The 23,441-nt window shown below is 37.2% G+C and overlaps 1 protein-coding gene across 2 annotated transcripts; it reads right to left on the bottom strand.

Moving 5' to 3' along the window:
* Positions 1–4,782: 4,782 nt before the first annotated feature.
* LOC107594794 (BRISC complex subunit Abro1-like) lies at positions 4,783–14,217 on the bottom strand. 2 transcript variants are annotated; one of them, XM_016284971.1, is made up of 9 exons: positions 14,103–14,217; positions 12,115–12,205; positions 8,056–8,092; positions 7,888–7,954; positions 7,551–7,741; positions 7,211–7,330; positions 6,491–6,575; positions 5,706–5,823; positions 4,783–5,619 (listed from the first exon to the last, which is right to left on the bottom strand). In XM_016284971.1, the coding sequence occupies exons 1-9, from the start codon at positions 14,172–14,174 to the stop codon at positions 5,165–5,167; spliced, it is 1,236 nt and encodes a 411-aa protein (XP_016140457.1). In that variant the 5' UTR covers positions 14,175–14,217; the 3' UTR covers positions 4,783–5,164. The 2 variants fall into 2 exon arrangements, with proteins under 2 accessions (XP_016140457.1, XP_016140456.1); XM_016284970.1 differs by having other exon boundaries at positions 7,211–7,333; positions 14,103–14,216.
* Positions 14,218–23,441: the final 9,224 nt, after the last annotated feature.

The following is a 23,441-nucleotide window of genomic DNA, read 5'->3' as shown; positions in this document are numbered from 1 at the left end:
ATATGAATAAAACTTTTTTGTTTGTTTGTTTTTTTTATTAGATGGTACTGAATTTTGTTCCACTGTAACAGATGCTGTCTAGAAAGCTTGCAGTCTTTGCGTGGAATACGGCACAACTCAGAGGTGTTTAGTTGTGATGTGAATGGATGGGAACAAAAATTACAAGATTTATCTCAATTGACTCACTAAAACGAAGGAAAGGGCTCAATAGGGCAAGTGTGCAGCTGCTAGGATTCCGTTTAGTGTAGTTTAAAAGAAAAGAGCAACATTATGTTCATATGACTGTCTCATATGATGTACAAACTAAATATTTTAACATCATCAGCTATGTATTATAGTAAATAAATGATTTTGACAAATGATGTTTGCCTGATGTTATTTTTCGGTTCTACCTTGCAAACAGGGTTGCCAGATCTGCGCAACAGAACCAGCTTAATGGCCAATCAAAACTAGCCAAAGTTTTATTTCAAATAAAATAAAATACCAAAACTTAAAATATTCCACTCCCATACATAAAATGCATATTTTAGTTACTGTTATGCATTACACGCAGTAGTAATCATAAACAGTCTCCTGGCAAGTTTAAAGTAGCCCAGTTCTTGGCAACCCTGTCTGCAATGTTGCTGCTGCAGTCCTGTGAATGAGGTGCGCCACCTTCAGGGTCAAGATATGAACTACACAACCCAATCCCACAGTGTGCGCTGCCGCGCTTTATTTGATTTGTTTACATTATTAGGCACAATTCCTACGTGTTTATGTTTTGTAGAGCGAATATGCTAACATAACTAGCCTCAAGGACACAAAATTGAGCTCATGTATGATCGAAAATTCAACATTTCTGGAAGGAAGTCAGCTTCTGAAAGCTTTTACCATCCAAGGTGAGAATTTAACCCGGCCACATTCAGTGAAAGGGGAATTGTTCTTGCTCTCTAACCTAATACATTTGATCGCTCAGCTCACTTAGTCTTGTGTGAAGAGTAACACATCGTAGTTATTCTTGGCTGCATGTGGAGGTCTTATGAAATCTGAGACCAGCAAAACCACTTTAAAATGTGGCTTTGAGTGCCAGTTAAGAGTTTGCACATTGCTAGATAAATGGGCCTAATCATTTAACAGATCAGGATAACGTCTGAGGGGGAAAAGTGCCCTTTTAGCCTAATATTATAGAGTAGTCCACCCAAAAATGAAAAATCTGTCAGATTTTATTCTCCCCCATGTCTTTTGATACCTGTATGGCATATGTGAATATTAAAAAACGGATAGTTCCGGTCCTGGATTCTGATTGGTTGAGCCGCGTTCGAAGCTGTTGTAAATGACACTACGAACATACACCTTTGTTTACTTCTGTGTGTTGCTCGGCAACCGCTTTGTTGGAACTACAAAAGTTTCTGAGGAACTACATTGTTTGGTGGAAGAATACTGTTCACATTCAGTGAAAGGGGAATTGTTCTTGCTCTCTAACCTAATACATTTGATCGCTCAGCTCACTTAGTCTTGTGTGAAGAGTAACAGATAATGTAGTTATTCTTGGCTGCATGTGGAGGTCTTATGAAATCTGAGACCAGCAAAACCACTTTAAAATGTGGCTTTGAGTGCCAGTTAAGAGTTTGCACATTGCTAGATAAATGGGCCTAATCATTTAACAGATCAGGATAACGTCTGAGGGGGAAAAGTGCCCTTTTAGCCTAATATTATAGAGTAGTCCACCCAAAAATGAAAAATCTGTCAGATTTTATTCTCCCCCATGTCTTTTGATACCTGTATGGCATATGTGAATATTAAAAAACGGATAGTTCCGGTCCTGGATTCTGATTGGTTGAGCCGCGTTCGAAGCTGTTGTAAATGACACTACGAACATACACCTTTGTTTACTTCTGTGTGTTGCTCGGCAACCGCTTTGTTGGAACTACAAAAGTTTCTGAGCAACTACATTGTTTGGTGGAAGAATACTGTTTTTATTAATATCATTACACTTTATTCTGTGAAACCTTACTACGTATATGGAATAACCGTTTTATAAAAGCAATAAGCCCCATGAAGCCGTGGTTTACAGTGAATTTAAAACAGCTAACGGAGTGCCTAAAACCCCCTTAGCTGATATAAATTCACTGTAAACCACGGCTTCTTGGTGCTTGTTGCTTTATTCAAGCTGCTCTTTTCCATACAATGAAAGTGAACTTCAATCACTTACATTTCTGTCAGTTCCTCACATTAAGCTCAACATATGGCTTCAGGTTTGGAATATAGTGCGTATGTATGGACCACTTTTACGTTGTTTTTGCCTTTATGGAGCTTGACAGGACCTCGTCCCCATCCACATTCATCGAGTGGAAAAGAGAAGCATGAAAAATCCCCAACTATCTTCTTTTGCATTTTACATAAGCGTGAGGGTGAGCAAATGATGACAGAATGGGCAAAATAGCCACCAAAGAGTACTGATAACACATTATATGTTTTTGCTACTACTTTATAATTGGGAATTTGCTTCATATTTTTAAACATGTTGACAGATTTATGACAGAAGTAGATGGAACGGTTAATGCTTGCAGGTGCAGTAGTGCAACAGCCTGCCAAACACAGCCTGCACTTGTCAAACATGAGAGACTTCAGTCCAGTGCTGATTGGGAACAATGTTAATCACTCACAGCTGCTCGATCGCAGGGAAACAGTCACGTCTGACCTGCAGCTGACTAAACTGACAATAAAAACTGCAATAACATCATTGCAATTTCCCAGTTAAAATGGCACACTGCCACATTTGGATTAATTTCGTTATCAGATTTGAACGCATCTGTAAGGAGAGGGCAAAAGACAATATGGCAGCAGGATTGACACTGATTTAGTTGAGTTGTCTTTTCACTGAAAATTTACTCTGATTAATCATAAATAGTAAATATTTGTTGAAAAAAAAAACCCATATCAGAGTGTGTGTGTATGAATATATATATATATATATATATATATATATATATATTAATTATTATTATCATAAGTGGCATTTATGTTCATCCGAACTTTCTAAGGAACATGTTAGTTATGATAAAATGACATTTTAAAGCTCTGAGGGACTGGCTGCCAGCTGTCCAAACAAGCCCATGTCAAGTTTAAATGTGGCATCTCTCCACTTTAGTCATTGTTCAGTTTAACACTTACATATTCGTGTTGGGTGATGATGGTTTTTGGCCGTACACATGAAGGCATGCCAAAGTCAGAATATGAAGCAGAAACATTTAAAGCAGACGGTCAATGCAACATGATACAGCTGATTAAAACATCTCTGTCAGTGTACTCTCAATTACACTTATGCCAGGGAACAACCATATGTTATTTTTCTGTCCTGCACAGAACTGGAGAAATATACTGAATGAAAAGCGAGACATTCTCGGCCTCTGCCAAAATAAATGTCAGAGCGTCAGATCCTGAGATTAATCTAAGAAATAAGAGTTTTGGATTCTTTGGGTGAAAAAGTCCAACGGCTCATCAATCTGATTCAAGCCACTTGCCCAAATTGTTCACAATATGCACGACATGGGTGAATCTCACAAGAACGTGTTAGTCATATTTCACTCCACATTTTTCAAATCTATATACATTTGTATAATATTTGTAACTGGAAAAAAAAATTAAGAGCTTGTTTTTGGACTATTAAGTGTTTTGTGACAATTTTTAAAATGTCAGTTTCCCCTAAATCTATAAACTTTATTGCAAAAATTGTTTTTAAAAGTAAAATTAAATTGTCAAGTATTTATACATCATGGCAGTATGTTATTCTGCCTACGCTGACACAGTAAAACATTACTGTATTATGAGAAAGAGAACGAATTTGAAAGTGGAACCTATAGATTGTTTACAGTTATGAGTATATATATTACAAATTTACCATTAAATAATAATATAAAATAAAAGTATTTATCATTTACTATTATATATGTTATTTAATGGTATACACACACATGTATTTGTTATTAAATGGTCAATTATTATTATTTAATGATTAATAGTAAAATGACCCAGACATGTTTTTCTGAGATTCACACACATTCAAACTTTTGAGGGAAAATGTCATTTTGGTTCGATCAGACGTAGCAAAACATCCACTAACATGACAAAACTGTGCTTCTACCTTTAAAGATCTGCTGCATATGGCTGAAATCTTTATTTCACGTTATCATGGAGCACGAAACTGATCCACCGCTGCATTGCTTTGAGCAATCACGTCTTCTCAACTAAACAACAAAAGGCATGTGGACAAGAAGATGCGAGAAAGCAACGGTCCTTGTACTGCAAAAGAATCCTGAGCTCGATGATGCTGCATTCTGACCCTTCCAGTTTCTGATTGGCTCCGTCAAACCATACGAGCCAAAATTTCAGTTAAAGCTCAATGGTGAACGTTTGAAGTGCAGCAGAAAACAATATAATATTCGATTCATTCATTAGGACAAAAATGTGTTTGATTTAAGCCAATGAAATTAGTAGTGATCTACAGTATGTCATAGAAAATACAAGCACCACTTATCAAAGTAACTTTTTATAATCGTTGACCAAAAATGATCATTTTTTTTCATTAATAGGCCATTATATTACTCAATCAAATCAAATATAACGATAAAACCAAAAATAAAATACATTTTCTAGAACAAGAACTGTTCAAGTGTCAGCTGAAGTCCTAAGCACTTATTATAACTGTGATTTTTTTTCTGTTCATTCAGATAAATGAAGCTAGACAACAAACAAGTCATGGAATAAGCTCACACAGAGATGTTTGAAGGCCGCAAAAAAAAGACATCATTCCCTTTGCTTTTCTATTCAAATGCAGATCAAAAGAAGGCAAAACAGTGCAAGAGGTAAATGGTGCAAGAACCAAATGACTCCAGTGAGTAGCAGACGCCGAGAGAAGCAGGATGCACCTCTCCACCCAAACAAAACCAGAGAGGAGAGCATAAAACGAAGAAAAGGGGGCCTTGTCTGTCCACATGGTTGGGGATATCATTCCATTCCACTTCAGAGTTCGTCCCCTACACAGAGCTGTTAAATGTGTGCAACAGGACAGCATTGTCATAACTCACAAAAGGCAAGTGCTTGTTTGTGTTCTGAACACCACCGACCTCATGATCACACCTAGTTCTGTTCGTTCGTCAATATCCCCGTTAAGTTTGTTCAACTACTATGAGCCCGGCGGGCTGTGAGCGTCTCCGTCGGGCCACAGGGTAGCCGGGCGTCCTAATGTAACAGTTTCCGTTAAGGAAGGTAGTTGCAATTGCTCGCTAACTAAATTTTCGTACTCGCTACTGTCCTCGTCATCATCCTCCTCCTGGTCTTCCTGGCCGGTGGCCTGACGGTTCAGGGAATCTGAGCTCGAACCATCTCCGTTGCCCAGGCCCAGACTGGGAGACGGGTGGCCGGGCGAACCTACGGCTTGGGGCCGCGGCAGCAGTATAGCGCTTGGTGAATCTGGAAGCAGTGTGGTGCTGTAGATTGGTGGAGATGACGAGTTCACGGGTCTCTCTAAACTGGGCTCCACCGAGGGACCTGAGAGCATGACTTGAGTCAGCGAAGAGTGTGAGGAGTCGGGAAGGGCAGGGTTGTCGGGAAGCGTGACAGCGGCTGCCTCTTGAAGTCCTGCGAGGAAAATAGAGAAGATATTCAAGGAAATTGTTTCCTTTTTTTGTTAAACAAGCATCAAATGCGCAGTCATCAATACATACTTCTCTCTTCCTCAGCGCTGTTACGTTTCCTGAGAGCGATTTCCTCTTTGAGTTTGTTCACTTCTTCTTGGATTTTCTCCCTCACTCGTTCACTTTGATCCACTTCACAACACACCGCCTGCAGGATGACAGAAAATTCATGAGGGATGCATGATATTATTGGAACGTCATCCGAATTGACGGATAAGGCTTAAAATGTAAACATCGGCATCGTCACAATATTAAATAAAGATGAATAACTCACATGTGATGTGAGTGTGCTAGCGATTTTTAGAATTTTTACAGCTCTTCTGCTTTAGACCATCTACAAATGTTAAATCTACAAATAAAATAAGGTTACAACTGCATCTGTCGGGAAAAAGCTAAACAAAACCCAGCAGTGATTGATTTTATTATAGTTATTTTCAAAGCTTTCAATGTACTTATAAAAATAGCTTTAATAATGTTTATTTAGTTCTAACAAGTAAGTTTTTGCTTAAAACTAACCAAAATTAAAAATAATTTGTTTATAATCTCTGCACAGGAGAGACTTGGTGATGTTTCCAAATAAAAGGAAATGAATATCGGTATTGTCTATCGGCCAAAATGAGTTGAAAAATATCAGAACATCACATATCGGCAAAATCCAGTATCGTGAATCCTTAAAATTCATAGATAGAACATTCTCAGCATTATTTATTTAAGACATTTAAATGATATTACATGCTAGCAAATTGTGATGTATTTTAACCAACATCTCCTGAAGTTATCTGAAAGTTCAAAAACATTATAAGAGTGTAACTCACCTGCACTCTTTCTTGAAGGGCACTGTATACTTGAAAAATAGTTCGAATGTCTTTCATCACCCCATCCTTATCAAAGAACTCAGTCCTATAAATTAAAAAAATTAATAAATTAAAAAATTAAAAATAAATAAATAAACACTTATTCAAGTATTTACTGCAGCAAAAGTCAGACTTTTTTGTTTTATATGCTGTGCAATTTAAATTAAATAAATGAAGAAAAACTGTATCATGGTTTCTACAAAAAATATCAAGCAGCTTAACTGTTATTAACATTGATATTATTAAGAAATGTTTCTTGAGCACCAAATCAGTATTAGAATGATTTCTGAAGGATCATGTGACACTGAAGGCTGGAGTAATGATGCTGAAAATTCAGCTTTGCAATCACATGCATGAATTACATTTTAAAATACCGTATTGACCCGAATATAAGACGATGTTTTTTTCTTGAAAATACATCTGAAAAAACGCGGTCGTCTTATATTCAGGGTCTAGACTTTGACATGTCAATAATACACCCACCACAATAGGTGGCACCAAATACGCATAAAACGAGTGTGCCATGAAATACATAATGTAATGCGTGTTGTAAAGATCGCAAGTAAAAACAAAAGAAAAAGAAAAGCTTACAGGTAGTGTAATAACAAAATGATTTGATGTATCTACATTTTGTGACACGGCTAAAGAGGAATATTGAACATTGCAGTCAGGTTGCCTCACCCATGTTCTTTAATGACACTTGCGTAGTTCTTGGAGGTGTTCGGCACAGATGAGACTTTATATTCCTGCTGACTGGTGTTGCCCAGGTTTGGGATGCTTAGAGATATCCTCTGATTATACCTGCTGAGATAAAGATCCAAATCGCAACAGAAATGCTCATAAACACGGTCTCAGCTACATCACACCATTTGCAAACATTATGCATGGTATTATGAAATAACAATATGAGAGACAAGTCTCTAAACAGTTAAACAGAATCATGATTTTATCATATTTTGAGAACTTTTACCCAACAGGATTACATTTTCCCATAAGTATGTATTAACCAGCATGTACATACTTTTTGTTGGGCCTGAAGAGCACATACTCCAAAGCATGTGTGGAACTATTGGCTGTGGAGATGAAGCTGAAGAGGAGGAAGACCAGATCTGGGATGCCAAGTATATGGGTCAACTGCTTATGGATCACCTGCTCCCTGAATGACATCTGCTGTTGAGTGTTCCTTCTAAACCGGTACCAGCCGATAACATTCTGCTCAGCAAGAAGAGACATTGTGAAGTGGGGCGGCGGAATTAAAACACACAAAGTCGAACACCAAAGGACAAAGAACCTGTCAAAGCACCTGCTAATAATTGATTTATTTTCCTCTCTAAAATTTTTTATGCATAACTGCTTACTTTTCTTCTGTCCTTGAGGATTCTGTTGAGATTTTCTTCATTGACGTTACCCGCATAGTCATAAAAGCTGAAACAAACAAAGGAAATTGTATTCAATTAAAACATATAGATGGCAAACATTAAAGAACACATCTACTAAATCCAATTGCCCATGCAGGACATTCTTACCTAAACAGTTGTGCACAAGGTTCATGATTATGGACCTCTGAAAAACAAGTGAATGCGAGTGACTAATTATATTCAACATCTGAGTAAAGTTTGCTGTGACCAGTGTTGGGAAGGTTACTTTGGAAATGTAATAGATTACGGATTACAAGTTACCCTATTTAAAATGTATTAAGTAGTGTAACTATTTCAATTACATTAAAGTAACTGATAACATTTGATTACTTTTCTAAATTTCTAATGTTTTCAACTGTTAATAATTTTCAAACATTTAAACCAGGCAGGGTTGACCTTACAGTAGTATTTATCAGACTTTTAAAATATTTCATCACTTGAATTAAGATTCAAGTAAAATTTTATTTTAAAGCACAGCAACCACAAAATCAGAACTTACTTTGAGATCATTCTGAGGTTAAATACAGATTTAAAACCATAACAAGAAATAGTTTAGTAGCTATGATACTGTTTTTCAAATCTTTGCATAACTATGACAGGAAATACTGGAATCTAACAATGCTGTCGAAAAAAAAAATTGTAAATATAAAAAAAAATTAAGCATATACATTAACACAAATAGGAAATAAAACAGTTATCGAATAAGCATGTGTCCTAAATTCTTGAAATATTGGTGTATCATATTTTAGGGCAGTCACTGCAATTTATGAAATAAATGTATTAAATCTGTATGTGTGTGAAAAAAATTCAGATGAAACCCCCATTGTAATCATTAACATTTTCATAAGTAACTAATTTAATTACACATTTTTCTCAGTAACTGATTACAGTTACATTTATTTTGTAATTAAATTACGTAATTCAGTTACATGTAACTAGTTACTCCCCAACACTGGCTGTGACTGACAGTGCTGGGAGTAACACATTACAAAAGTAACAAAATTACAGTAACTTTTTTGCTGTAACGCAGTAATATAACGCATTACTAATAAAATGTGGGTAATATTATACTCGTTACAATCTCGGTAACGGACGTTACAATAACATATTTTAACTCAAAATTAAGTGGTGGAATTTACCAACACCGCAAAACAGCACCAGAGAAAAAATTCCCTGGGTAAAATAATTTGTTTATTTCCTGCAGCTGGAATTGCATGGTTGAGATGACTGCAGAGACGGATTCTACATCTGTGACACGGACACACTCCCGTTATTTTCAGTTCAGCAGAGAAAATGACAAGAAGGCATAGTCAAGTGCAATCTATATGCGACACCGAACTCTCAACATCGAGAAATAGCACGAGTAACTGAAGAAACACCGGGACTGGTGCCACAAACACTAACCGTGAGAGCTACACGGTCAGAGGAGAGAAAGAATGCGGCGGACAAGCAACAGAAAGCAAGTTTAACTAAAAATAACAAAATCAGTTTTTATTAAATCATAGTCTATATATAAAAGGAATGAATACGCAAAATATATTTGAATTTACAAAACTAAAGGAAAAGACTGAGTGTATATGCGAGTTGGTTCATTTTTGTGTGGTGCGGCACTCTACAAACAAGTTCACGGAAAGGAAACCGAGACGACAGAAAGCGCATCCTAAAATAAAAGTCAACACATTGCAGTTTTGAATGATCTGTATGATCAAAAATTACGGAGTATTTTCCGCTGTTCGATCTCGAAGGCGCCTCACGCACACAATACAGCATTGCAAATGTTGCAGCCTGTTCATTATCAGAATAATATACAGTCAACCAAAACATATAGATACACTCGTTAATTAAAATAGTCCATAGTACAATCCGCGTTAAGTACAAAGCCTGGTTTACATAATAAATGATAGTTTAGCAATCAAATACATTGTGAATATGAAAACATTTGGATTCGTGCCGAATGAGAGAGGTAGGCTGCGTGAGAACGAACGCATTTGATTTCAGTTTTGCGTTAAATTAATTTGATTTTACTTGTTTAGCAACTTATTTTTTATTCGTTTTGTTCTGAATACCGTTAAATTTAAAGGATTTGTTGTGGAGTGAGCAGAACTAAAATGGCCTATAGGCTAGCTGTTGTATTTATTATTTGTACATTAGGGCTTATAACAGTCCACTTTATTTACCGCTATAATTTCTGAATGTAATTGCGGTTTGTGCTTGAAAGTGAAAGTAACTAATATTACAATTCAGAGACAGTAATATTATAATGTAACTATTACTTTCAAAAGACAGTAATAAGTATACAATGTAGGCCTATTACATTTTGGAAGTAACTTGCCCAACACTGCTGTTCAAAAGGTCTACATTTAAATATTAATATGCATACAGACAACTTGGAATAGACAAAGAAAAATATGCTGGCAGATTTGTTGTGCTCTCTAAAAGCTGTAACAGGTGACGATGAATCTCAGCCATCATGATCTGAAGGTTGTCTAGAGGACAACATGACCTTCATAATGACTCCTCTTACTGCAAATATAAGATACTATCCGGGCCCACTTTTGATGTTGAAGGTCTTTGTGAAATTCTTTGTAAAGTTATCAGAGATGAACGGGTCCTGGGAGCAGTGCCAAACTCAGAAACATGATCTCTTAATGTTGGAGAGGAGCTATTTCCAGCATTTCTGAGCAAAAAATGGTCTACATTGATGTACAATGCTGGCTCTCTCAAACAGTTGGGTGGTTTATCAGGTTATTGACAACCAGAACAGTCTGCTAAAGTACTTTGAATTAGGGCTGCACAATTAATCGAATTTCTAATCGCGATTACAATTATGGATGCCACAATTACATAATCGTACAAAGCGGCAATTAATCGTTCAAAGTCCACTTATGTTATTCTGCGTTTTATTCTTTCTACATGTTATCTTAAGGGTCTTTCCCATTATTTAAATTTTAGTTTTAGTATAACATAATACCATTCATATTTGTACTTTTTTATAATTTAAAGAAGAAACCAATCCGATGTATAGTTGACATTTGAGGCTATAGAAAAGCACTCAAAGTTTTTCAGTTAGTGTTTTCAGCTTGTTTATTTTCATATAAAAATACGGCATACAGTTGCATCAAACAATGGTATAAACATCATTAAATGTAAATTGTGATAATCGTAATTAATAATCGCAATTACAATTTCAAGGGAATAATCAACAATTATGATTTTTGTCATAATCGTGCAGCCCTACTTTGAATAGTTGAGACTGAACAGATTACATCAAACCACATCTTGAACTGATAAAGTCCCTCTGCTCGCACAGGAAGGTCGTCACGTCCTCACTATGAAACGTATCATGTCTGTGATTTGAGCCTTCATGTTTTGGCAATGCATGATAAAGTTTACCAAACTAAAATGGTCATTAAAAACTCTAACTTTTGTCTGTAGCTTTAGGGCGGTAAAAAATTATCAACCATGGATTTACCTATTACATTGAGGAATTCTGAGCTACCGATGTGTGAGTCACTGATGCTTAAAGTCTCCTCCTGTCTCACTTCTCCCAGCAGGAAGCCCTCCTAAAAGAGGCATAAAATGGCATTTCAATGGCAAAGACAGTGTAGTTAATGCTGGGTACACATTAAAAGATTTTTTTAATCTTATAAGATCTTCAAAATGACAAATTTGCGATCAGGGCGCCTCCGACGTTCTTCCGAGCAGATTCAGTCACTCTTAACACACCTCACACCACAGGAAAATCTGATAAGATAATCGTTAGAACCACCAAGATAATCGGGCCATTACCTAGGATTGTCGGAAGGGGAGAAATCCCAAAATCAGCCCGATTATCTTGTGGTGTGTACCCAGCATAAGATAGAATGTCATTATGACCGCAAGTTAATAGACACTTTCAACAAACAGGATACAAAAAAAGGCCTGCAACTGTTTTAAAATGAAGTAAGAATTACTATTATTATTACTCAAAACTTGGGATGTCTTCATATAGTTTAAAACCCTTTTATGATTTAGCAATTTTAGCAATAAACACAAAATAAAAATAAACAATAAAAATACAAATGTTGAAAACACCCTAAAAGTACAAACACATTTATTTATTTGCTTATTCGCAGCATTTCAACTTTTTCATATAAGCCTATAAAAAATTATCAACCATGGATTTACCTATTACATTGAGGAATTCTGAGCTACCGATGTGTGAGTCACTGATGCTTAAAGTCTCCTCCTGTCTCACTTCTCCCAGCAGGAAGCCCTCCTAAAAGAGGCATAAAATGGCATTTCAATGGCAAAGACAGTGTAGTTAATGCTGGGTACACATTAAAAGATTTTTTTAATCTTATAAGATCTTCAAAATGTCAAATTCGCGATCAGGGCGCCTCCGACGTTCTTCCGAGCAGATTCAGTCACTCTTAACACACCTCACACCACAGGAAAATCTGATAAGATAATCGTTAGAACCACCAAGATAATCGGGCCATTACCTAGGATTGTCGGAAGGGGAGAAATCCCAAAATCAGCCCGATTATCTTGTGGTGTGTACCCAGCATAAGATAGAATGTCATTATGACCGCAAGTTAATAGACACTTTCAACAAACAGGATACAAAAAAAGGCCTGCAACTGTTTTAAAATGAAGTAAGAATTACTATTATTATTACTCAAAACTTGGGATGTCTTCATATAGTTTAAAACCCTTTTATGATTTAGCAATTTTAGCAATAAACACAAAATAAAAATAAACATTAAAAATACAAATGTTGAAAACACCCTAAAAGTACAAACACATTTATTTATTTGCTTATTCGCAGCATTTCAACTTTTTCATATAAGCCTATAAGCTGTCAATTAGCCAGGGCTTGCTATTCTGTAACTAGGTTTTAGTTTATATATATATATAATATTTTGTCCCCTACAATAACAGGCTAAATGCCATTTTAAGGGGAATACAGATATTTGATGCGTTTAAAAAAGCAAACAAAACCTAATCGGTACCTCTAACGGTCATGGGATGCCAAAATGTACCATATTAGGTGAATGTACCCAGAATTCATGCAACGAATATGTTAAATATTGTCAAAATAGACAAGTTTATACAAGGAGGTCTGAAAAACTGAAATTTCCCAAACACTGCTGCAATGAGAGAACAACAGAAACACTGTTCTCCAGGAACACAACACAACTTGCCTGGCTATTTACTTGTTCAGTTTGAGATCACACTGAAGATGCAGATTATTTTTTTCCAATTAAAATAAAATTACATTACAAAGGTGGTTTAGTATCAAAAGCCCACATAATAACACCATGCAAATTGACAGTCTATCCCATAGACAAGCTCCAATCCAAATTAGAATGGTTGCCATTTAGATATTCAATAAGGAAAAAATGAAATGAAAAATGAATGAAAACAGGTTAAGCATAACACCAGACTAACCAGCTCGAAACAACTATGCGAAGCCTGCAGGGTCAATGGCAGATCTCCTACTTCCTAATGCCTCAACTACTACACTAGAGGGAATGACACAAAGAGCAAAAGGGGCTAGAAAATGTTAAGCAATCTGTGAACACTTCATTTAATATGTCTGTTAGACATTCAAGTTTGCATTTGACAGTTGTTGCTGACAAACAATTTAGCCTTAATCTTGACACCTATAAGACGACATCGACGGGATTTAATTCTCCAATCGCTACTGGGCGGTGTCCATTTATGACAGCGAGCAATCATACAGTGAATAAACGGCAATGACACTTTCTGACAAGCTTGTAAAATCTTTTGGCTTGTAGGTTTGCTAGCTGTCAGCCAGGCTGCGTCTCAAAACCCAGTGTGCTGCCTACCTAGACCGCATTCTGTTCATCACCAAAGGCGTGTACCGAGTCGGTTCTGTTCGACTTATGACATCTAAAAATGCCATGAAATACTACAAAAATCCCGCTGATTCGGAATTTTGAACGTTCTATCGCACCTTTGAATGTTACAGAGGCTGTCTAGGTAGGCAGCTCACCAGGTTTTCATACACGGCCCCTCTGAAGCCGCACCAGGAAGATGACACCGGGAAACGAATTCATTCTGATTTGATGGAATAAACTGTTTGTTGTTTCGCTGTGCGATCGTGCTCTTAAACATTTAGCCTCAAAGTCAGATGACAGAGTACTTACATGGTCGGAACTGCTGTTGGCACTGTGATAACACACAGAACTAAAAGTGTATCCCGAAATTGACGCCGCCATGATGGAAGCATACGCGCCGAGCCCACAATCCTTTGCGCACGCACTGTACATCAGCCTGCCCATGAATAAACAAACCCTCTGCTGAGGTAAAAGATGCTCACCCTAAAAATATTTATTTATTTATTAAACGTTCGACTGGACGAATGAAATAATATACATAAAATGTTATAAATACAATACATTCATCTACTGTTATTTGAAGAAAAAATATTTCCCTTAACATTCTTAAAACGCAATAAATAACACTTTAAAATTAAAATGGCATTTATCTACACACTTGTTGTATAAACCATAATATTTACCTTGAAAACAACATCGTCTTTTACTTCCATCTGTCTTTGTTTTTAGTATAGAAATAAGTGCAATGATCTTCTTCTTCTTCTTCTTAATGTTTAATGTTGGCATCCAGCGTAATTGGTGCATTGCCGCCACCATCTGCTCCGGAGTGTGGATCAGACAACAAGTTCACAGACTAATACACCCAAATTCCCTCTTTCTCCCCCAAGCATACAAATCCACACACTTCATCCTTATTCTACTATATAATACTAATAATTTTAACCTTCCTCAATACTCCTATAACTCTTCATACTCTATTAAAAACCTCTGTGTCCCTTAAGAAATCCATAAGAATTCTAGTCTGTGCCCTATGTTGTGTGCTCAACAGCCCTTTTAATGTCATGTCCTGAACCTCTATCTCTCTCAACTTATTCCTCATCAACTCTCTCTGAACCTCATACCTGCTGCACCTCAAGACCACATGCTCCACTGACTCCTCTTCCTGGCAAACCTCGCACAATCCAGTATCGTGTTTTCCTATTAACTTGAGTGTTTTATTTAATAAACAATGTCCCAATCTTAACCTAGATATGACTGTTTCCTCTCTGCGATTTCCACTACCAATCACTGAACATTTAACATCCCTTATGTAATCATTATACTTTTCCGCTATCCGATTGTTGAAGACCATTTTTAGGTTTATACCTTCCTTTGCCCTCCTTTTTTCCTCTAACACATACCAATCTACCTCAGGCCAAACTAACTTCCAGGGAGCCGTCTCTGGATAAACTACTGTGCAACTTATCCTCAAATTAAAAACTCCTAATTCTTTAGCTGAGTCATTTCCAATCCTACCAAAGTTATCATTTAGCCTTTTCCCATAGTCCCAGCTCTCCTGCAACATTGCCTTAGTAGGATGTGAATCATTATGCCCTTGAAACCTGCCCAATAATTTACCATCAACTGCTTCCTTCTTAATTCTAAAGGACATTCTCCTATTTCTACCTGTAATGCTAACACTGGGGTAGTTTTAAAAGCTCCACAACACAGCCTCAAGGCCTGTGCCTGGATTACATCAAGCTTTTTTTTAACAGAGATTGAGCTGCAGAACCAAAAACCACACACCCATAATTTAACACCAATCGAATTAGAGACACATATATTCTCTTTATTGATAATCTACTTGCACCCCATTCTTTTCCCCTCAAACATCTCATTACATGTATTACTCTTTTGCACTTTTCTTCCATTCTCCTGATATGATCTGCAAATGTCAAACGTGAATCCAAATTAATTCCAAGGAATTTAAAAGTTCCAACTTTCTCTAAATCTCTCCCATACATTCTTAACTTTAGTCCTTCCTGAATTCTTTTTCTGGTAAAGAAGACTGACTGAGTCTTCTCTATAGAAAACCTAAACCCCCAATTATAGCCCCACTCCACCACTATATCAATTGCTTCCTGTATTTTCCTAGTTACATATTCCATATTCCTTCCTTTCTTCCATAGTGCCCCATCATCTGCGAACAAAGACCTTCCTATATCTTCTGGAACTGTTCCAAATACGTCATAAGTGCAATGATGCTCATCAGAACTGAGGACACACATTACGTCATGACTGTGGAGTGATGTAAAACATAAAGTAAGAATTGTTAGAATTTTGTGCACCAAAAAAGTACACCTTTTGTCAACTGTGTTATGGTTGTATTTATTTTATATATTTACTTATTGTTAGTAAAATAACAATTGGTCCCTCGATATCTCTTTGCCGCCTGGAAAAATTCTCAGTCCCTCAAAGTGTATAACGGCCGGGAAGCAAGAAAACACACATTCAATGTATTCTCAATACTTCAATTTTATTCATAGAAACAAAGATATTATATAGGCATATGTCGAGGGGAGTTTCAACCCTTTAACCAATGAGGATATAGATGACATACATATAGGATCTTTGGCCAAGAACATGTGTTTATATAAAATGGCCACATGTACAGAAAAACATGGACATATTAGGAATAGACTTTGGCGAAGGATGCTGAACTCTCGTCATAGTTCATCACGAACTCCTTTACCTTGTAGTCCTAGAATTCATATCCTTATTTGAGCATTTGAACCAAGAAAAGCTAATGCATACATGTGCGCATGCGTACCTCGAATATGAGTAAGAGATATTTAAAACATCATACAAGAGAGAGAGAGCAGATGGAGGAGGGGGATTCAGAGAGAATGCGTTGTATAGGGAGCGAGTGAGAGAGGGACAGGAAAAAAGAAAAGGAGGGGTGAAAACATCTGGAACCAATCTCAAGACAGAGAGTGTTTTCTAACACGTATTGTTTTGTTTTGAATTGTTTTAATTGATATCCTTGTACCTAAATTCATTACTTCAGAGTTATGTGCCCTCTAGAAGCTTGCGTTCTGCAAGTGAACGGCACATTATTGTGCCATCTCAAAGAAACACAAAATCACTTTCACAGACTTTTACATTAACTGTTCCCTCCTGGTGGAATGACCTGCCCAACTCAATCCGAGCAGCTGAGTCCTTACCCATCTTCAAGAATCAGCTAAAAACACATCTGTTCCACCTTTATTTGACCCTCTAACTCTAGTACTCTCTATTCTATTTTAATTCTACTTTATCTATATTTATCTTCTTTTTTTACTTTTTATTTAAAAAACAACAACAAAAAACAAACAAACACTAGCTTTCTATTTCTTCTATTCTATCTACTTGTTTTTCTTTGTGTGTGTGTGTATGTGTGTGTATAATATACACACCTTGCTACCTGTACTGTGTTAGGCTAACCGAGACTTATCATTTGCACTTATATATTGTTGCTCTTTTGTTAGTTTTGACTGCTTTTATTGTCCTCATTTGTAAGTCACTTTGGATAAAAGCGTCTGCTAAATTACTAAATGTAAATATCCGTGTATTCAATTTGTATCGCTTTGCTTCCAGTTTTGAATATGCGATAAAACTGTACCTTTATCACAAACCTTTATTTTGTAGTGTCACGTGGCTTGATGGTCATGATCTGTTACGTCAGCGGAAGTTGATGAGGCGAGACGTCGCGATGGAGTCGTCGGTGAGCACATGTGCAGTGTACAGATTCAAGAGGATCTTGCTCCTTCAAAACTCGGAACAAAGAAGTAGTAAGAGATTTCACTTGATTAGTTAGCCCTACGATTCTCGATCTCATAGAAGACCAGCACATGGGTGACATTTAAGTTTATGCAATACCTCCCAATAATATTGTATATTCTACCCAGCAACTGCTGCAAGTAAAATGTTACACCTTTATTTGTTAATAAAAAGGTGGGGTTGTTTTGAATACTTTCAGTGCAATCAGACTCTTGACTTGTTATTAATTCAGTGTTTTTCCCTGAAGCTGGGATGGTGCTTATAAGAGAGCTGCAGACTTACTGGTGATGTGGGAGATTATTTGTTTTTAACATACGTAAATTAAGTAAATAAATTCATTGCACATTTAAAAAGAACACAGAATCTTTGTGTTTTACATGTGACTCCCAAGTGGCGGATTTCCTGAACCCTAGCGCAGAATTGAAGGGTTTTGATGTATGTATTGATAAAGGCACATTTGATGCCATTAGTTTGAGCCCAGAGGACAGAGAGGAGGCAAAAAAGTGCTATGTGAACTCTTTAAAAACGGTAATGCAACCAGAAGGCTTCTTCATCATCACCTCCTGCAACTGGACCAAAGAGCAGCTGCTGCAGATCTTCACACCTGGTACCTTAACATATAGGCATATTTCTTAAACTAATAATATTTCAAATACTGTAATGATTGTAGCATAGTTGTGTTTCTTGCAGGGTTTGAGTTGGTACGAGAGCTGCCCACCCCTCCCGTTTCCAGTTTGGTGGTGTGACGGGTAACAGTGTGACAGCTTTGGTATTTAAAAAGATTGACTAATCCTCAAGTTTTTTAAACTTTCTGTTTTTTGCAATATCAGTTATGTACTTTTCTAATAAACTATTTTGGAAAATATCGAACTTGTTTTTTTTATATATTGAGGTAATCAAAGAAATTTAATTTTGATCGATTTGCCTGTTACATGTAACCTGGTGTAACACATGAGGGCAGTATTGAGCTACATTTAATCTTAACGTTATGGCCATTTTTACACAGATCTTATAAAGTTGATGTCTAATGTACTAATAAGGTACAGATATGGAGTAGTTAATTGTGTACACTGTTGGGTAAAGTTATTTTTTTTGTCTTTCTATGTAGGGTTTTGTCTGAAGATTAGTGCAATTATTTTTTTAAAGTCATTTTTTTCTTTGTAGACCTTGACTGATATTTGAGTAATAAATGTTTTCTTAAATATGTTTTAATATATTTAAAGTAATTTTTTTGTCTTTGCATGCAGTTTTTTTTTCTGAGATTTGAGCAACACGTTTTTAATGTATAATAAAACTACTGAGGCCATACAATGGAACTGAATGTAATGACAATGCCAGCTGTTGTTAAGTACAGTGGCATTTGTTAAATAACATTTACATTGCCATTTAATTGCTTGTTTTCAATGCCAAGTTTTCAGGCGGCACTGTAAAAGCCAATTTAATACCAAATTATAAAATCAATTTAACTAAAAAAAACAATATTATCAAAAAGCCCCTTTATTTGTGCAACATAATTTGTTTATCCATTTACTAAACATCCAGTAATTGAGCTTTTTTGCCTAACAGTTTTCACGCACCAGAGCTTTACCCCAAAGCTTTCAAGCACTCTTGTGAAGTTCTTGCACTAATGTGAATGTGTGTCTGTGTCTCCCATTGAAACGGCTGAACAAATGTCTCTCGCTAAATTCTGGGTCACACTATTGACACCTCAGAAATAGCGTCCATTCAGTCTCTGTTACCTCTCTCTTTCTTGGGGATATTTCCCTTTCTCTTGGTCATTTTTAAGAAAAAGTCTGACAGCTGCACCTGATAAGAAAATGATTGAGCTTCCAGGACACAACTGCTACCACGGCAACAGTGAAAGAGCAATAAAACACTGGCTTTGGGCCATGATGCTGTGGTGCTTCAAAGTGAGAGAAATCCCCCATACCTCTCTGGTTATTACCCCGTCCCCTAGCCAGAGAATGAAATGAAAAACAAAGACCTGAATTTAAATCTCCCTTGGCAACTTCCAGAGACGAAAACAGAAGTTTACATTAAATAAACGGATTGAGGGTGCGAAAACCTCACCTTTTTTTGTGCATCAGCATTTCTTGTCAGTAACAATCTGAGCAGACAGAGTATCCAGACAGCTCTTACTGAAGCAGAGATGTTGAATTGTGAATTAATAGTGTATGAGATCGATAGGTAGCCAGTGTACATAAATGTGGAAATCAGCTGTGAAGTCTGCAGCATTGGATTAACTGTACCATGGCCACTCAAACACGCAGTGACCTTGAGCTGGTTAGGAGATTGCATACTGGCTGAGAGCAGTCAGACTCTTGTTTGGAGCACTACAAGGACTTTACAGGATCTACTACTCTGTTGGCAGATGATCATTATATCATCATTGGCTAATAAACTTTAATGCCTAATAGTCTTTTGTTTTCATAGACAAACATGTATTAGGTAAACAGATGCATGTGAAAAACAATAATAGCCATGTAAGTTAACTTGGCATTTTAGACTGAAAAATGTTAGTCTTTTTCCATTTTTAAATGTTTTTAACTTTATCAGAATGGTATCAAACTTGGGGACTTCTGTGGCACTTGCTATAAATGAACATGCACGCACGCACGCACGTATGTTCATATAAACCATGGTTGATTCTGTTTTGAATATGTTTGGAACTATTTCCATTAGAGGATCAAAAATACACAAGGTAACTAGGTAAGGTAAGAGAAAAGTGATGCAATTTTGTTGTTTTGAATCACGAGCATGCTGATACTCAGAGCTCTCTTGCTCGTGTGATATTGTGATCTTATGGTCTAAATGTATTCTTTGCTATCAGGAAATTCAGTTTTAAACTTTCCAGTCAAATCCATTACAAAAAAAGAAAAATCAATTTCCATTGCCAGGTGATGATCATTCAACAGGTTGCAATAATGAATGCTGGTGTGAAAAGCCCACTCAGTGCTTTTTAATATAAAACTCTTGACTGTTCATGACTCTTGACCATTAGACACTAACTGAAATTAGAGTGTTAAGCCTTTAATTTAACATCCAAGCAGGCTTCTCTAATGAAGAAAAATGTATTCATTGTGTTTAATTGAATTAAGTTTGCCTTCTCCCTAGTCGGCTAAATACAGGCAGGATATATTTTATATACTGAAAGTTTGCTTTATTCTGTCACTAGTTTAGCACTCTCCAAGGTTCTTCAGCAGATGTAAATTCACAGAGATGGAATAAAGGAGACAGAACTGGGCTGGAGGCTCTTCTGTAACATCTTAAACTCAGTTCTTCTCTCGTCATGCAGGAATGGGCCCCAGCAGGTTGAGCACAGATGAATGGTCGGACTAAAATACATCACCTTTGTTCAAAGAGGAGGAGGGGAGTTCTGGTAAAAGATGGAGCGGGCGAAGACAGAACATGCAGTGAGATGTAGCACCTGCTCGGTCTCCTCATAGCGATTGATGGGAACTCATTGATGAAATTCTTTGAGATTAGGGCCTGTGTAGATGCTGCCAGGGCCAGGTCATTGTTCATATAGACGAACTGCAGTAAAATTGGGAGACTAAAACTGTGGAAAAGGGAAATTAATATGATTTGATCTTTTTAAATATTCTTGTTGCACACACGCACACGATGCGCAAAACTCCGCATTTGAACAGTCAATAGCAAATACTTAAACTAATAACAAAACAGTAGCTGATTCAGAAGCGCCAGATTGTCATAGCAAAGTCAGAATTACCTCCTCTCCTAGGTTCACGAAACGGTCGTCCATAAAATGCATCGCTGTTCTTAAAGATTCCTAAATGCATCTACTTCTGGAAGGCCAAATAAAGTGCTTTTGCTTTCGCCTAGAAACACACAGCGTCTCCCTGACATGCTGCATCAACACTAACTGCGTTACTGAAACCACGCCTTCTTTCTTTGCTTGCACATTTGGGCCACATTATGCAAATATTTCCACATAGTGAGGTAGATATGTGGGGGCGTGTTAGAACGAGACGTTTTAGGGAGGCATGGCAGAGTCTTAACTTTGATAAAGAATATCTCTTTGGTTTTGAGACTTTAGTCTCAGGGATCTTATCTATGCACAATCAGCTTGTAACACTCCAAAGAGAAAGGAACACTTGAAATCGCATCATATGACCCCTTTAAGCAATAGCCTAGCTTTTGCCTTTTAGTGAAGATTAAATACGTTTTATATCCACCGACTAGATGGATTCATAGTTTGTTCAGCTTTGAAACTTCAAGGTAAGTGTGTGTTGGAGCTGGTAACTAAACTCTGCAGGATGTTAGCTCTTCAGGAGCAGGATTGGACATCCCAATCTAATTTAACTGGTGGCGCAATTCTCACCACTTCTGAAATCACACCTTTTGTCCCCATAACTTTTTTTGACTCAGCATTCAGTGGCTGCATCTGAAATCTTAGGCAACTGACTTGATGCATCGCTGCCTTATCAGGCAATGACTTTGCAAGCAGCGTTTGTGCATAAAGATACTGATTTCGGACAGACTTTTGAGGCAGCATAACGGTTTAATGATCTATTCTACATCTGTTTAGAATTCTAGCAACACTCAATTTGCGAATGAATTATTTTCTTCTTCAACAAATCGCTAATGAATCACTCTTTTCTTTTCAATGAACACGTGGTCACATGGGTTAGCAAAGCTGAATCGGTTAATGATTTTGAATCATTCAGCTCACCCATGCCGTTTAGAGCGGTATCTCACTCATTAAAATTGGATACTTTATAATAGAGTGAGCAAAAAGAGAACTGGATGAAGTGGATAATTACCTGCAATCATTTGAAACAAAGATGAAAATACATCCTATCATAATGGTTTGTTGGTGATCAAGAAGCACTTAGTTCAACACGTCCACCTGCAGCTTGTGAACGCCTCACTACAGGTGAAGACTCCCTTCATTACACACACAGCGAGCAATGTATATTGTATGTACATGATTTATTTTCACTTTTTTAGTGAAGTAGCTTGAACAGCTTTTTTTTCTTTTTTTCTGAAGTGTGCTGTAGCTTTCAGTTTAGCTTATTAGTAGTTTGCCCAGCACTATGTATATGTCATGGTTAAAGGGGTCATATGATGCGATTTCAATTTTTCCTTTCTCTTTGGAGTATTACAAGCTCTTGGTGCATAAAGAAGATCTGTAAAGTTGCAAAGACTAAAGTCTCAAATCCAAAGAGATATTCTTTATAAAAGTTAAGAGTCAGCCACACCTACCTAAAACGGCTCATTCTAACACGCCCCCACATGTCTACGTCACGATGTGGGAAGATTTGCATAACGCCACCCAAATGTTCATGCAAATAAAGTTATTCTTGCTGTAGTATTGTTGTTGCCGCCCCCGCCATGTCGTGAAGACGCTGTGTTTCATTGCGAAAGCGAAACTACTTTGTTTGGCCTTCCAAAAGAGGACGATATCCGCTTCGTCATGCCTAGAGCTGATCCGTGCTGGTCGCTGAGGAAATACATCAACTTCGCACTGTGGATCACCGGATCGGCTTTCACCGTGGACGAAGCAGAGTCCAGCCCGGGGTCGTCACATGTGGTTGCCGTACGCCTGCCCGCCGCCGCTCACTCAAGCCGGCCTCCGTTCACTCTAGCCCGGCGTGTGTGACGCTGTGTTTCGTTGTGAAAGCGAAACTTTGTTTGGCCTTCCAAAAGAGGACACGACTAGAAATCAGTGGTTAAGTTGTATTTACAACACTGTTCCAGAACACTTCAAAGTTTTTTTTATGGAGGATGTTTCCTGATCCTGGGAGAGTAGACTACAATGCCGGCTGCTCTGACTCAAAGACTGTAAGTACGCTTTTTATATTTAAAGAGTTTTTATATTTTATATAT

This window comes from Sinocyclocheilus grahami, unplaced genomic scaffold (assembly GCF_001515645.1).
Source record: "Sinocyclocheilus grahami isolate Dianchi unplaced genomic scaffold, SAMN03320097.WGS_v1.1 scaffold191.1, whole genome shotgun sequence".
NCBI classification, from domain to species: Eukaryota; Metazoa; Chordata; class Actinopteri; order Cypriniformes; family Cyprinidae; genus Sinocyclocheilus; species Sinocyclocheilus grahami.
Note: the sequence above shows the minus strand (reverse complement) of the source record. Positions and strands in the feature narration are given on the sequence as shown.